At 40.5% G+C, this 15,551-nt stretch overlaps 1 protein-coding gene across 1 annotated transcript in view; it reads right to left on the bottom strand.

Moving 5' to 3' along the window:
* ttn.2 (titin, tandem duplicate 2) overlaps positions 1–15,551 on the bottom strand; it is a gene marked incomplete at its 3' end in the record, with an annotated part of 175,746 nt that overhangs the window by 89,301 nt on the left and 70,894 nt on the right. Inside the window, exons 69-96 of the mRNA XM_088008422.1 lie at positions 14,954–15,235; positions 14,591–14,869; positions 13,763–14,050; positions 13,203–13,490; positions 12,808–13,098; positions 11,550–11,837; positions 10,814–10,918; positions 10,449–10,734; positions 10,191–10,374; positions 9,686–9,769; positions 9,291–9,558; positions 8,125–8,385; positions 6,750–6,959; positions 6,573–6,650; positions 6,447–6,473; positions 5,450–5,506; positions 5,315–5,359; positions 5,128–5,175; positions 4,576–4,632; positions 4,011–4,082; positions 3,550–3,603; positions 3,386–3,466; positions 3,192–3,254; positions 2,426–2,980; positions 1,888–2,040; positions 1,603–1,707; positions 1,327–1,425; positions 532–1,152 (exon numbers count right to left, since the gene is read on the bottom strand). Of these exons, the coding sequence (XP_087864548.1) occupies positions 532–1,152; positions 1,327–1,425; positions 1,603–1,707; positions 1,888–2,040; positions 2,426–2,980; positions 3,192–3,254; positions 3,386–3,466; positions 3,550–3,603; positions 4,011–4,082; positions 4,576–4,632; positions 5,128–5,175; positions 5,315–5,359; positions 5,450–5,506; positions 6,447–6,473; positions 6,573–6,650; positions 6,750–6,959; positions 8,125–8,385; positions 9,291–9,558; positions 9,686–9,769; positions 10,191–10,374; positions 10,449–10,734; positions 10,814–10,918; positions 11,550–11,837; positions 12,808–13,098; positions 13,203–13,490; positions 13,763–14,050; positions 14,591–14,869; positions 14,954–15,235 (5,229 nt within the window). The remainder of the gene's footprint in view (positions 1–531; positions 1,153–1,326; positions 1,426–1,602; positions 1,708–1,887; positions 2,041–2,425; positions 2,981–3,191; positions 3,255–3,385; positions 3,467–3,549; positions 3,604–4,010; positions 4,083–4,575; positions 4,633–5,127; positions 5,176–5,314; positions 5,360–5,449; positions 5,507–6,446; positions 6,474–6,572; positions 6,651–6,749; positions 6,960–8,124; positions 8,386–9,290; positions 9,559–9,685; positions 9,770–10,190; positions 10,375–10,448; positions 10,735–10,813; positions 10,919–11,549; positions 11,838–12,807; positions 13,099–13,202; positions 13,491–13,762; positions 14,051–14,590; positions 14,870–14,953; positions 15,236–15,551) is intronic.

Genomic DNA, 15,551 nt, shown 5'->3' with positions numbered 1-15,551 from the left:
GCTACGTCATTTATTTTTTATCAAAATTTGGGCTTTCAACGTTAACACAAGCGACTCCTCAGAACTGAACGCATTAAATTTCTGAATTTTACATAACAGAGTAACTGGACTACATGGTTTATCCAATCTTCCCTCCAAGTTTCTCTACAGCGCCCCCTGGTGGCCATCACTTTGAAAAACTGTTATAGATATTCGTCATACATGCAGCTCAAAGCTAGAGAAAAAAGGTTTAAAATACAAAATCATAATTACAAGAATAAAGTCGAAATAATATGAGAATAGAGTGACAATACTACAACTTTATTCTCGTAATATTATGATGTTGATTTTTTCATAATTCAAAGCAAAGCTGAACTCAGAAAGAACTTCCAAATACACCTGAATTTATCTAGAAACTTTAACATTTCGGTTTTACTTCTGTGGCGACGTTCTGTAATATTTAACCCGTTCTGTGTTGGAGCTGATGAATGCTGAACTAAGAGATGTTTCATGAAGAAGACGAACGGAGAAAAAGAGTCGATGTTTTTGTACCTTTCTGAAGAGATTCTTCTCGTTCTGCTCCGACCTTCTCAGGTGTTTTAACAGAAACTGTTTCACCTTCAAAGGTTTTCTCTGCTTGTTTCTCTGGTTTCACTTTGTCAACTTTCTCAGGAGGTTTTTTCTGACTGATCACCTCTTCAGCCTTTTTCTGAGGAGGTTTAACCTCAGGCTTTGTCTCAGGAATTTTCTCTGGAAGTTTCTCAGAGACTTTTTCTGGACGTTTCTCTGAGATTTTTTCTTGAATTTTTTCTGGGATTTTCTCTGGAAGTTTCTCAGAGATTTTTTCTGGATGTTTCTCTACAATTTTTTCTGGAAGTTTCTCTGGGATTTTTTCTGGACGTTTCTCAGAAATTTTCTCTGGAAGTTTTTCTGGAATTTTTTCCTGTACTTTCTCTGGAAGTTTTTCTGGAATTTTTTCCTGTATTTTCTCTGGGATTCTTTCAGCCACCACCTTCTGTACAACTTCCTGTTTACTTTCTGGCATTTTCTCCGGAGTTTTTTCCTTCACCTCAGCTTTCCTTGCTGCCGTTTCAGATATTTTTTCAGTTTTTTTGCCCAACACAGCCTCCTCATCAGGCATTTTCCGGTCAGATTTCTGTTGGGGCTTGAGAGCTTTAAGAGGGTTTGACAGAAAAACATGCAGAAGACATGACCATAAAGAAGAGAATGTGCTAACGCACAATAAAAGGTTATATCTCACTCATATGGTCTTTTTTGTCAAGCAAAGCAAAAAAGAGAGGTTAATTTCCTAAAATGTAACATATTTTAAGACCAGGTTGAGAGTACCTTTGTCCTTCTGAGCTGGCTCTTCTTTGGGAGGAGCAGCTTTAGGTTCGGGTTTCTTCGCTGCTTTTGGACGATCGGGAACTTTTTCTTCCACGGGAACTTTAAAGAGTACCGTTGAAAAATATTACAAGACTTTTCAAGGTCAGAATGTAAAAACACTCCACTGAGCGTCACAAACAGAAAGACATGACTGAAACAAACACGGCATGCATCCTCATCATCACGAAAAGAACTTCAGGTTTTAATGTCAGAAGCTGCAGAATGAGCTTCGGATACCTTTGACTGTCTTCTTCTGAGGTTCCTCTGCCTCTTTCTGTACTTTCTGTGGGACTGAAGGAGGTGGAGGAGCAGCCACCTCCTTCTTTACTGGTTCTTCTGGCACTTTAAAAAGAACAAATTACCCTCTGTCACTATGGTAACCTAAAGACAGTCAGTTCTCTCAAAGAAGGAGGTAAAAAGGTTAATAAGACACAATCGGACTCAGACAAGGATTATTTTCTGGGTTAAATAATCCAGAAGTTTGAGCAAACGAAGGGGTTTGTGTTAGAAGACGTTGTGTACCTTTCTTCTGAGGTTCCTTTGGTTCTGGTGTTGGTTCTGCAGGTTCTGGCTTAGGAGGTTCAGGTTTACGGACTTCTGGTTTTGTTTTCTTCGGTTCTGGCTTTGGTTTTGGAGCTTCTGGTTCAGGTTTGATCTTTGCAGCCTCTTCAGGGGCTTAAAGTGACATTCAGACGGTTTCAGACCAAAGACAGTGAAAGAATCGCTTCCGCGTTCGAAGCTAAACAGTTTGTTTTCATACAACCGTGAAAACTCAACACACGGATGCAAACAGAGCAGAACGTACAAGAGCTGAAACGATTAACTGGATTAATCGATTATTGAAATAATCATCAAGTAATTTAGTAATCGATTAATTGTTAACAGGAGTACATACATATACATTGTGGATTTAAGATAGAGTTTTTAAAGTGTAAATATGTAAATGAAACATCTGCAGAATGTACCAATTTTTTTCCTGATTAATTGATCAATCGACTAATCGATTAATCGTCAGAATAATTGAAAACAAATAATCGTTAGTTGCCGCCCTAGAGCATACCTTTGGATGGAGGAGTCACTGGCTTCACTTCTGGTTCCGCTTTGGAAGCTGGAGCAGGCTTAACCTTTGGTTCTGGTTCTTTTGGAGCTGGAACAGGTTTAGCCTTTGGTTCTGGTTCTTTTGGAGCTGGAACAGGTTTAGCCTTTGGTTCTGGTTCTTTTGGAGCTGGAGTAGGTTTAGCCTTTGGTTCTGGTTCTTCTTTAGGAGCTGGAACCGGTTTAACCTTTGGTTCTGGTTCTTTTGGAGCTGGAGCGGGTTTAGCTTTTGGTTCTGGTTCTTCTTTATGACCTGGAGCAGGTTTAGGCTTTGGTTCTGGTTCTTTTGGAGCTGGAGCGGGTTTAGCTTTTGGTTCTGGTTCTTCTTTAGGAGCTGGAACGGGTTTAGCCTTTGGTTCTGGTTCTTTAGGAGCTGGAGCGGGTTTAGCCTTTGGTTCTGGTTCTTTTGGAGCTGGAGCGGGTTTAGCCTTTGGTTCTGGTTCTGCCTTTGGAGCTGGAGCGGGTTTGGCTTCAGGAACCAGTTTCTTGGGCTCAGCTGGAACCTGAGGCTTGGCTTCATCTTCATTTATGCAACATAAACATTAGCTGACATTAGAGTCTGAAGAAGAGTTTTAAAGAGGTTGAAGACTAAGAAGAAAGAGGAAGATTAACAGAAAAACAGACACCAGCGACGTCCAAACAGAACAGAACAGAACAAACCCGGATCAAACATCATGAAGAAGTTAAGAGGCTGAAACTCCAGATGGGAGCCACACAGAAGAAATACAGACCTTTGGTTGGAAGTCCGGGCTTCTCTTTTGGAGCAGCGACTGGTTTCTTCACCTCCTCTGGTTCTTGTAAAGACACATTAAAACACAAAATAAGCTAAAAATAACAATTAAAGGAGCAAAAGCAAAACATAAGAGCATTAACCCTCATTGAGAGGAAAATCAAGGTAAACAACATTCACGCAGTAGTTTAATACCTTTGGGAGCAGAAACTTCCTTCTTCTCTGGGACTGAAACTGCAGGAACCTTTTCCTCTACTGGCTTCCTGGCTTCTGGTTCTGCAGGTTTTAGTTAAATAGTATGAATATTTTCAAGAATACTGAACAGCCACACATGAATCCATCCCTGAACACATTCATACTTTTCTTGGGTTCCTCCATAGCTGCAGTTGGCTTCTCTTCAGGCTTCTTCTCAACTTTGGAATAAAAATAAAACACAAACCATGTTAGGAATAAATGAGAATCACATGTGAGTAACAATCCCAAAAAATATAAATATAAATATGCAATTCTCTTTTGTACATTTCTGTCGCGATACGATATTTAACTGATGATGGTCTTAAGAATGTCTTAAATAGTCTTAAGTTTGAGTTGGTGAAATCTGCAGAAACCCTGAAATCTGATCAATCAAACTCTGAATGATGTTTCTGCTTCACATGTGGCTGAACTATGAAGCTCAGTCTTTTCATCTGAGCTGTATCACTACCTGAACACAACACGTTGATTTTTGTCTCATTGGAAAAAGATATAGCAGAAATAATACAAAAAATAATAATCTTAAACTCAATTAGATGATATAAATGGTGATGGAGTTTTGTGTTACCTTTAGCTGGGATTTCCTCCCTCAGTTCAACTTTCATGGTCTCCACTTTTTCTTCAACAGCAACTCTGGCAGCTGAAATAAGACACAGCAACATAAAGACGAATAATCAGTGTCTGAAAACATTTATAGCTATGACAGAGTATTAGGCCACGCTAAGAAAGAAACAAAAAAAAAAAACACAATTATGAGAACAAAGTAATAAAATTGTGAGAATCATAGAATTAGGAGAATGAACTCGTATCAGAATAGTCCTAATTTCACATGAATAAAGTTGCATGAGAATAAAGTCGCAATAATGAGAGCAGTTGTAGTATTACTAGAATAAAGTCATAATATTACAACTTTATTCTTGTAATGTTATGACTCATATGATTTCAACTTTATTCACATAATACTTTGACTTTATTCTTGCAATTATATTTTTTATTTTTCTTTGTGTGGCCCTAATACATAACATCAAGAAAATCCTAAGAAAAATCTGCTTGGTAGAAAATATTCTTTGATTTTGTGTTAAAAAGAGGTTATTAAAAGAGAAAAAAGAGCAACATAAACACAACGGTGATACCTGTAGTCTCTGAAATCTGTTGTGTTACAGTCTCTTCTGTCCAGCTCTGATACTCGACTGAAGACGATCAAAATCACAGGACAGAAGACAAATATGAGACAAACAGTCTGACATTAAATAACGAAGCTTTCTGACGTCTCAGAGGAGAAACCAGTTTACACCAGTAGAAGAAATCTGAAGTTGGAATAAGTGGTTACCATCGTTCCACACACACCAAAAACACCAAAGATAAGGGAGAGTTAGAGGAAGAAGTGAAGCACACAGTGAAAAAAGAAAATCAGGACAAAGCAAAATTTATCCAAGATGGTGATATTGAAATGGTTATGAAGGAGAAAAGAAGAGGATGGGAAAAAAGAAGCAGATGTGGGTCAAATCTACGTCATAACTCCAGGGACGCCACTAAATAAGAACAGATTTTACCAACTACATTAAAGCGTTATTATTTTTAATCCTGACAGGATGAAAGTATGAAGGATGGTGCTGCTATCTGTCCCAGATCTGCTCAGATGGTCAGAAGGTGATGAAGAGGATGAGGAGGGAGAAACACGGTACCTGTCTGCTGCGCCTCCTCTTCGTACTGATACGAATATTCAGCTGATTCTTGTAAAGGAAAACAAAACATTTAAGCCCCATTATTACATAAAAATATGCTTAGTTTAGCTGTTAAGGTTTGGGTTAATCTGATTAGTCACATTTGAACAAATTATCCTGAGGTTGAGGAAGATTTCTGGATAAGTACCTCTCTGTTCGATCTTTTCTTCATACTGATAGAACTCAGCAGATTCTTGAAGAAAAACACATTTGTGTCTGTTAGAAGCCATGAAGAACCGCTTCAGGTTTTACTTTAGTCCCTGCAGCAGTCGGTGAATCTTACCTTGAATTTCTTCAGATGAAGGCACTTCAGGCCTCTGAACCGAAGAATCTGGGAAATCTACACAATACGGAGAACGGTTCAAACCAAACAGCTTTCCTGCTGTAAATCTCAACCGTCATCATTTGTCTTTTTTACCTTCCGAAACATTTTATACCAAATTTAATAATACATTTGGAAATAATTAAATTTGAAAACGGGAATTTAACAAACACATAAATTTATGACAATGACCGACATCCTTTCTGCCATATCTGTGTTTTCAGTAAGTTGTTTTTGGCTGTGTTATTGTTTCATCCGGGTATTTCGTGCATGTGCACAAAGCTGGAGGGCACAAATGCGATTCATTTACTTGCCATCCATAGCAGCGCTGCTGCGGTGAAACTATTCTGTTAAAGTGAAACCTGGAGATGTAGGTAGATGCATACTTTGCTCGTGTCCCTTTAAGACGCTAAGCTAAGTGTGTTCAGGCTGAAGTCATGTAATTTTGTTATGAATTATCGATACTGTTATTTGAGTAAAATTTCTGGATACTTCACTGACTGAAGAAGAAGCTTGTTTTAACCAAAATTTACCAGATGTACACCTGCAGTTTCAAAAGTTTCATATTAAAATAAACTGATTTGGATTTTTTTTTATTTATGCCTAATTTTGTTATTTATATGAATTATTTAAATTTTGTTCTATAAAATACCAGAAATTCCACAAAACTTTAATTTGGTCCATCTGTTTATGTAATTTTAAGTATTAAATGTTTTTATATTACAATCAGTTTCTCAGTACTTGAGTCGCCTTTTTACAAAACACTTTTTCACTCTTGCGTAATTTCTTGGGTTTTTCTTTTTACTTTTATTCGAGTAAAGATTTGTTGGAATACTTGTTGCTTTTACTTAAATACAGTTTTTCTGCAAATGTGACTCCACATCTGAATGGACAAGAGTTTCCAAAAAGTGTCCCTTCTGAATAAAATCTTTAATTTTCTGAATAATAAATCACTCACCTGTCGGTACCATCGCTAATTCGATTTCTGTGAAAAAAAAAAAGAGTGCGGTTTGTGTTAAAGCCTGAGATCGACAGTCACAGCTGATCAGAAGCAGAAAAGTTGCTGCCTGACTAATAACTGTACCTTTGCCAGACAAATAAAGCTCAGCTGTGCTCTTAGCCTCTCCTCTGGGCTCCAATCTCACAATCACTGAGTAAACGCCTACATGGGAGGATTAGTGATGAAGACACTCAGGTCACAAAGAACAGCAAGAGGAGAAAATCTGCAGGGGCCTCTGGAGCCCGGTTGGGCTCTACACACCTTCGTCTTCAATGGTCACATTTCGAATGACCATGAAATGCCTCCTGCCTTCGCTTCTGAAGGTGTACTTAGTGCATTCTTTCAGTTCCCAGGTGTCTTTGTACCAAGAAACGATTGCGTTGTCGAAGGACACCTCGCACTCGAAGGTGGCCGACTGGCGCTCGTTGACTTCCACGTTGTGGATGCGTTTGGTGAAATGAATTTGTTCGGCTAAAACAGATAAAGACGTGAATGGGTGAACGTGACAGTAACTGGGTGGCAGTTTTTCACCAACACAAGAGCCACACGGTTAGAGAAGACCACCAGACGGATGTTGATGGGACGTTATGCTGACTGGTTGTTGTTGAGGATGATGGTGAAAGATGATCATGGAGGATATTAAGACAGAATAAATCCAAAAAGAAAAGGAAAAAAGAAGGGAAAAGCAAACAGCCGACATTAGTTTAGGGTGTTTTCACACCAGTGGACTCGGTTTGATTGGGGACCAAAAGTGCAACATTTGTTACATTTTCAGTTGGAGCAGTTTGTTTTCACACTGTGTGGTGTCAAACAACCCCAACCAATAAAAAAAACAGTTCCATCAGTCACCTGTGGAGGCGCTGCACCAAGAACCACTGAAGGAAACGAAACAAAAACCTCCAACAAAGAAGCTGAGCACCACTTACTTCTTCAAGCTGACCTATTTTTACTTTTATTTATCTTTTTTGTTGCAACAAAGTCTTTATTATATTAATTTGAATGTATTTTTTACACATTTAAAACTAAAATGTACAAATAATTTTATTTTGCTTATTTATGTATAAATTTATTAAACTTTTTTTAAACCTTACTTTGCATTTTACAACACTTGGTTATTTTATATTATTTTTATTGTAATCTGATGTTACTTACAGTGTTGAAGGTATTTCTATGTCCTGTTATTTGTTCAAAATAAAGTACATTTAATTTAAAAACCGATTATTAAAAAAACTGATACCAAGGTTTGAATGCAGTTCAGAGTTTGATTTTTTGGTCTGAACCAGAGTTTGATGTTTTTGGTCTGAACCAGAGTTTGATGTTTTTGGTCTGAACCAGAGTTTGATGTTTTTGGTCTGAACCAGAGTTTGATTTTTTGGTCTGAACCAGAGTTTGATGTTTTTGGTCTGAACCAGAGTTTGATTTTTTGGTCTGAACCAGAGTTTGATTTTTTGGTCTGAACCAGAGTTTGATTATGTGCTCACTTCTCCCCAAACCAACCGGACTTTCAGACAAACGGACTGGAGTTTGATTAAATCTGGACTGGTGTGAATCCACCCTCAGAGTCGGATGAACTGGAAGAGGTTAGTAATCAGGCAGAGCATCCATCACGTCTACAGGAAGGTTTCCAGGTACAAACCTTCCACCTTGAGGTCCGCCGAGGACTCCAGGTGCTGGTATCTGCAGGAGTATCTGCCCCGGTCTTCAGACTTCAGGTCTTTGATCAGAAGCTTCTGAACTTTGTGTTTCACTTCGGACGAATACCTCCCCTTCATCTCTAACTGCTTTCCGTTTTTAAACCACTGAGCCTCGACGTTAGGAACAGACAACTGACAAGACAGAGTGCAGGCCTGGCCTTCCTTACCCGACGTGTCCTGCAGGTGCTTCTCCACCTCCACCTCTGAAACACAAAGACACAGAAATTCAGCTTCTGCTCCGACTGGAAGCTCAGTTTGAGATGCTGGGTTGTGTCCAGGCAGGGAGCGGTTTCATATGAAAAGTCATGGTTTCAAAACCTCTAAAATACTCTGTCATATCGTTCCTGTGGTCTAAGTACAACAGAGTACTTATACCACATAGTAAGAAAATAAAAATAAAAATACGAGAATAAAGCCAAAATAATATGAGAGTAAACTCATAATATTTAAAATATAAAGTCATGTTGCAAGAATAATGTTGCACATGAATTAAGTTGGAATAATGCGAGTATAATCAGTTTAAAGTAATAATATTTCAAGAATGAAGTTCGAGAATAAAGTCCTAATAATATGAGAAAAATGTCATAATATTTTGAGTGTCTTTACAAAAATAAACTCCCACGTGAATAAAGATGAAATAATATAAGAATAAAGTCATAAATAATAATATGAGTATAAAGTAATAATATTAAGAATAAAGTCGTATAAGAATATTTTTGAAATATTTTGAGAATAGCCATATTACCAGAGTATTATGACTTTATTCTTCTTCTTTTTTTTGTTTTTTTAGCATGGCCCTAATAGTCAGTCGTTAGATCTTCCAAAGAGAATTAAAGTTCATAATGACAATAGAGATCTTGTCTAATTTGAATTTCTAGTCAAAGTAACATGTCTGCCCTAATTGTTCTTTTCGAACAGCTTCAGTTCTGGCAGCAACATGGTGAAGATGAATCCACAAATCATTAAGCATTTAAGAAGCAAATCACCAATTCACATAAAAACATGACAAACAAAATGCAAAATAACACATTTTAGAGCTAAAACAATAATACCGTGTTATATTATCATAGTTTCATTCCGGCCCAGGCCCAATGGTGTCGGTACTGACCCGTGACGGTGAGCTTGGCGCTGGAGATGTGCGGCCCACACACCACCCGATAGTTGCCCTGGTCGGACGGCTGGCACCTCTTGATCTTGAGCAGGTGGCGGTCGCCGCTGATGCTGATGTCGTATTTGTCGTCGGTGTCAAGCTTCTGCGTCCCTTTGTACCACGACAGCGTGATCTCTGGGTAGTTGATCTTGATCTCGCATTCAAACTCTGCCTCTTCGTTGGTGAAGACGGACTGGTTGGAGATGTCCTTCACCACAGTGACGGGCTGCAGGCGCAACAAGACAGTTACCCCTCATGACGGTGACAGAAACTGCAACATTTTCAAGGCGACACTTTATTGTTTCCTCAATATTTATTAACGTTGAAGTGTTTAGCAGTCGGTGTGTCCTGACCTCTGTCCTCTCCATCCTCTTCTGCAGGTCGGCCACCAACCGAGCCATGTCCTCATCTGACTCTCTGTCTCCACGTTCCACTTCCTGCCAACAACAACAACATTACTCAGCAACGTCCTCAAATAAGAAGTCCTGCACTGCAAAAACTTTTCTTCTTACCGAGTATTTTAGGTCTGGTTTCTCTTGCAAATATCTTAGTACACTTGAAATAAAACTAAAATCAGTAATATAGGAGCTAGTTTTAGGTAAATAATTCCTTAATATTTAATAAAAGTACTAGTTTCACTGGCAGATTATAACTTATAACAATAGATAGGTGAAATATTTAATAAATATTAAGGAAGTATTGACTTAAAACAAGATCCTTTATCTGGCTCAAAAGTTACTTATGAGGTAGTTTAGTTTTATTTTAAGTGTAATAAGGCATTTGCTTTAGAAACCTAAAATACTTGGTCAGAGTTTGTGTTTTTGCAGTGAGATGAGCAGCAGACTGTGGGAGCCTCACCGGTCTTCCACTTTCTTCGCCCCTCTCTTTCTTGAGCTGCTCGATGGCCTGCAGCAGTCCTCTGTAGTCGGTGATGCCGTACATACGGGCGTATTTCTCGTACTCTTTGGGGTCGACGTTTCTCAGCAGCTCAACAATGTCGATGTCCTTCTCCTCCTGCGGACTCTTCTGCTTCGATGGCGTCCTGAGGGCGACAGATCAGATGTTAGGAGTTCGTTCTCACAGATTTCAGCTGAGAAGGTTCTTGAATGAACTCACTTCTTCAGTTTGGCTCGGAGGTCTCCCTCCAGCTGCGGCGCCTCTTTCTTTCCGTCAACATGCATGTCGGCGTTGCACTCGATCTCGCCGTGCTTGTTGGAAGCAACGCACCGGTACTGACCCGAGTCCGACTTGGTCACCTCTCGGATCTCCAACTTGGACTCCTGACCTTTCTGCACAATGGAGATGCGGCCGCCGTGGGTGAGCTGCCTCCATTTTCCCTTCATCCACTTCACACTGGGGATGGGTTCTCCTCCAACCTTAGCGATGAAGGTGGCAGTTCCCTCTGCAGAGAGAGAGGTGGAGGTCAGGACAGGAAACAAACACTTTCTAAAGGTTTTTTTTCTCCACTTTGAGGGTCTTACTCTCTGTAACATGTAAGGATTTGGGTTCTTCGATGAAGAATAGATTATCCAGTTTTTTGGTTGGAGCTGCTGCTGGAGTCTCAGGTTTAGCTGCTCCTGGTTTCTCTGTAAGACAACAACACAAGGAAACATTTCTATTTATCTTACCTGCTAAATAAACTGGAAACTAAATACACATTTATAGTCAGATTTCTGCAGAGAAATAAATGAGTAAATAATTGTAAATGTAAAAAAAAAAAAGTATCCTGCAGGTTTGCCAGATTTGAAAAAAAAAAAAATCAGCAAACCACATGCAAAATGTTTGTCTTTTTAGCAACAATATCAGGATGCGGCTCACTCTTGCTTTATTTAGACATTTATTAAATGGTCCTGCTCAATACTGTGTTTTGGTCCCTATTACTAATAAATGAAATTAAAAGCAAAACCCTGATGAATACTTTGTGTTGCACCTTACCCAGAAACAATGAAAAAATACAAGAAATTTTACATATAAGTCAAATGTATGTTAGAATCTTTTTGTTATAAGTGAAATGCCAATGGAACAAGCACTTTTTCATCAATATTAAGGAATTATTGACAATCTCCTAAATCTTGCTCAAAAGTTACTTGTCAGTTAATTTTCTCTTATTTGAGATGAAATACGACTAGAAACTAGAAAAAATACTTGGTAAAATTTTGTGTTTTGCAGTGAAGGTTTAGATACGCTGAGATGATCAGGAGGCCGTTCGGGTTTTACCTTTCACTGTGACTTTGGCCTTGCAGAACTCGGCGCCGGCTTCATTTGTAGCCTTGCAGAGGTAATCGCCAGCGTCGTGTTTGGAGGCTGAGCTGATCTCCAGACTGGCTGTACCATCAGAGAAGCCGAGCCTGATGCTGCCGGCTGATGAAAGCTCCTTCCTGTCCTTCATCCACTGGACCTTCAGAGGAGCGGACCCACAGACGTGACACCTGAGGCTCAGCTTGTCGCCTTCATCCACAGTCACTGGTTTGAGTGGAACGTCAAACACTGGAGGCTTCTTGGCTTCTGCAGATGAGATCAAATGGTTTGAACTCAGCTGCAGACACAGCGATCAGTTTAATCTAGAAACAAAACTTGTGCACCGTGGCACCAATGGGCGATCCATTTCATTCTGTACAACACATTTTTACAAAAAACAAGTTTCTGAAAAGGTACTAAAAAGTCAGAGTGGGCCTGTGGGCAGAGGCCGTCAGTTTATCACACTGACAAAAGAATGAATACCAAAAGATTTGTGATTTTGGTGACCGTTCAGCTGCTTGAAATAACAGACTGGAAAACACCAACAGAGACTATAACAGGCAAAAACAGAGACAGGAACAAACCAAATAACCAATAGGAACAAATAAAAAAAGAATAATGCTCAGCTGCAGAGCATTATTCTGCAGCTGAGCATTATCCTTCACCTAGTAAAAGTGAAGGAAATTGAAGGGGACCTGTTATGCTTCCATGAACATGTTACTATATGTCTATGGGGAAAATTATTCCTAGATAATGAGAATTTAGTTGTTTAGGGCCTCCTGTCACTTTAAATTAAAATAACAACTGTCTTTCCAGAGCATGTAAATCCAGCAGTAAAACCAGCTGACCAAACTGGTTGGAGCTTCACTTGGGTTGCTAGGTGACTGGTGGAACTCTGCTGGGGTTGCTAGGCAACAGAAAGTTTTTGAAACAGTTCATTTTCAAGACACCAAAGAACATTAGCTTATTGCCATAAAATGGCTGGGTGGTTTTTTTAAGCAATTGGGCTGTTTGTAGAAGCAGTGGAGACCCAAATGGAAGTACAAAGACATGCAAAATGAACATTTCGCATAACATGTCCCCTTTAAAGTGTATCTGAACTATTATTTCTAAGAGGAATCTAACTTCTTTTACAGCCACAGGTTGTTTTTCGTTGTATCATTTAAAAATCTTTATCGTCTTAAAGCGTTTGACACATCAGCCGATCGACTGAGTGACCTTTGAATACCAGACCCACCCAGGATGCCCACAGTGACGTCGCAGGAAGCTCTTCCAGCTTCGTTGGAGGCCTGGCAGGAGTACCTGCCGCTGTCGGTCACCTGGCTGCTCTTGATGCACAGCACCGCCACATTGCTCTTAAAGCTGATATCGTATTTGTCAGAGCTGTGGATTTCCTTGCCGTCTTTGAACCAGCTGACAGAAACGGGCTGAGAGCCGGAGACTCTGCCCTCGATTTTTACCAGCTTTCCCTCCATGTCTTCGATGTGCTCCGAGGGCTTTTTGGTGAACATCGGTGGATTTTTACGCTCTGAAACCAAGAGGGAAAAGAAACGGTGAAGAGAAGAAGTGGGTACTCACCTAAGACTTCCCCTCAGATGGGTTTGAGGGTTTTGGATGAGAAGACCAAAATACCTTTGACAGAGATGTCAGTGGAACAAGAGTCCTTCCCCATGTCATTGGAGGCATGGCAGAAGTATTTCCCCGTGTCACCTTTATCCGCCTTCAGTATGGTCAGGTGGGCGGTGTTTTCCACACAGCTGATCTTATAGTTCCCACCAGAGCGGATATCTTTATGGTCTTTGGACCATGTGACTTTGATGGGGGCGGACCCAGTCATGTGACACTCCATTTCGATGCTGTCACCCACCGTCACCTCCCGCGGTGACAACTTTCTGTCAAAGACCGGAGCGTATCTGGGTTCTGCAGACCCATGAAGGAGCAGCAAGAAGATAAAACAAGAAATCTTTAGATGGACTCCAGCTGTTTTGACACATTACTACAGCACAGAAAGGTTTCTAAACCCCTTACTCTCCACTGCACACATAGTCTTAACATCAGTAGTGTCCAAATATCTTGTTTGTTTAAATGCTTTAAACAAACAAGACTCATTCTTGATCCAAAAGCAGAGTTAAACTAAGACCCAGAATCCTCTGCTTCCTTAGCAAACATCCTCCAGTGGGACTATAACAGACCTTGCATGGTGAGTTTGGCTCTGCAGGAAGTTGAGCCAACACTGTTGGTCGCCACGCATGTATATTCCCCAGAATGCCTCATTTCGCCACGGCTGATCTGCAGCACAGCCGTGTTGTCGTCATACAGCATAGAGAACTCGCCTCCCTGCGTCAGCGGCTCGCCGTCTTTTAGCCATGACACCTCAATGGGTGATGAGCCGGCGACACGGCACTCAAAACGCACCGCCTGACCCTCTGTCTCCTGCAGGCTGGTGATCTTTTTGGGGAAGGAAGGAGGCGTTTTGGCCTCTGGAGGAAACAGAGGAACAGTAGGTGTCAGGATTTCTCTAAATTCAGTTCTTAGGGTGAATTCACACCAGGCTGTTTAGTCCGCTTTATTCAAACTCCAGTTTGTTTGCCTAGAAATTCTGGTTCACACGGAGGTGTGAAAGCTGATCTGGACCAAAAAAGTGAACTCTGGTCCATTTAAAAAACTACAAAAGCAGGAAGGAAAATATAGTGCAGGGCATTCTGGGTAAATAAAAAACAAAAGAAATGCAAGTTTAGTGCTAACAGGAGAAATGACAATGACAAAAGAGAAATCCTAAATCTGATGTGACTCCATTCTTTTTTACATTTTGCGTAAAAGGAAGTTGGCTCAGTGTCTTCTTCAGTGTAATTTCCTTCAGTAGTTCTTGGTGCAGTGCCACCACAGGCAAGGAGGGGAACAAGTTTTCAATTAGTTTGATTCATTTGACGCAGTGCAGTGTGAAAGAGAACCACAACAGCTGAAAATATAAGAAATGTTCCGACAGTCTATGGGACTATCAGGTGTGAAAACCTCCTTACCGAGAACATTGAGTCTGCAGGTGGAGGAGGCAGAGCCGATCTTGTTCTCCGCCTTGCAGGTGTACTCCCCGATGTCAGCCTTGGTGGCTTTGCTGAGCTTCAGACTGGCGACGCCCTTTGAGTACTCCAACTTACAGCTGGAGCTGGACCGCACTTTGCCGTCAGCCTTGAACCAGGACACCTTGATCTCAGGTGTACCTGCCACCTGGCACTTCAGACACACTGCATCACCAGCGGTCACCTCCATGGGCTCCAGAGATTCAACAAAGTATGGAGGCTCTGTTGACACAATGAAACATGGGAGTGAGGACTTCTGTGATTCTTCGACAGAAGAAAATCAGTTGGATCTGAAGTAAGACTAACCCAAAATGGACACAACAGCATCACTTGTGTCCTTTCCTGCGTCGTTGGACACCTGGCAGCTGTACGTCCCTGCGGCCTCCTTGTCGTCTGTGCTGAGACACTCCAGGATGCAGGAGCTTTCCGTCGTGGTGATGTTGTATTTGTAGGAAGCAAAGATCTGCTGGCCGTCTTTGAACCAGCTCACTGTAATCTTTGGAGTTCCGGTGTACGAACACTCAAGCGTTAAAGGTTTGCCCTTCTCGACCGACACGTCCTTCAGCTTCTTAGAGAAGGCTGCCGGTTCTGACAGACACAAACAAAACATCCTTTAAAGAGGAAACTAAATCATCTCTGCTCATTCTCACACCTTCTCTATAAACTTAGAGACTAATGAGATAAACTAAACTAAAAAGCTGGCGCCACTGATGCTAAAGCGCATATTTCAATCATGTTGACATCTAAACTGTGTTATGTCACCAAAACTTTAACACAACTGAAAGTTTACAAAACAACCAACTAAATTAGCACTTCATAAGTTATCTGTAAGAAATAATATAGGGGAAGCTAAGGGCACAAAACATTTTCAAAGTTAGCTAAAGCACGAAGTTATTAGTTAGTT

This window comes from Poecilia mexicana, unplaced genomic scaffold, assembly GCF_051168715.1.
Source record: "Poecilia mexicana isolate PSO_F unplaced genomic scaffold, ASM5116871v1 scaffold_2, whole genome shotgun sequence".
In the NCBI taxonomy this organism is placed as follows: domain Eukaryota; kingdom Metazoa; phylum Chordata; class Actinopteri; order Cyprinodontiformes; family Poeciliidae; genus Poecilia; species Poecilia mexicana.
The sequence above is the reverse complement of the archived record's forward strand: the minus strand, read 5'-3'. Positions and strand labels throughout refer to the sequence as shown.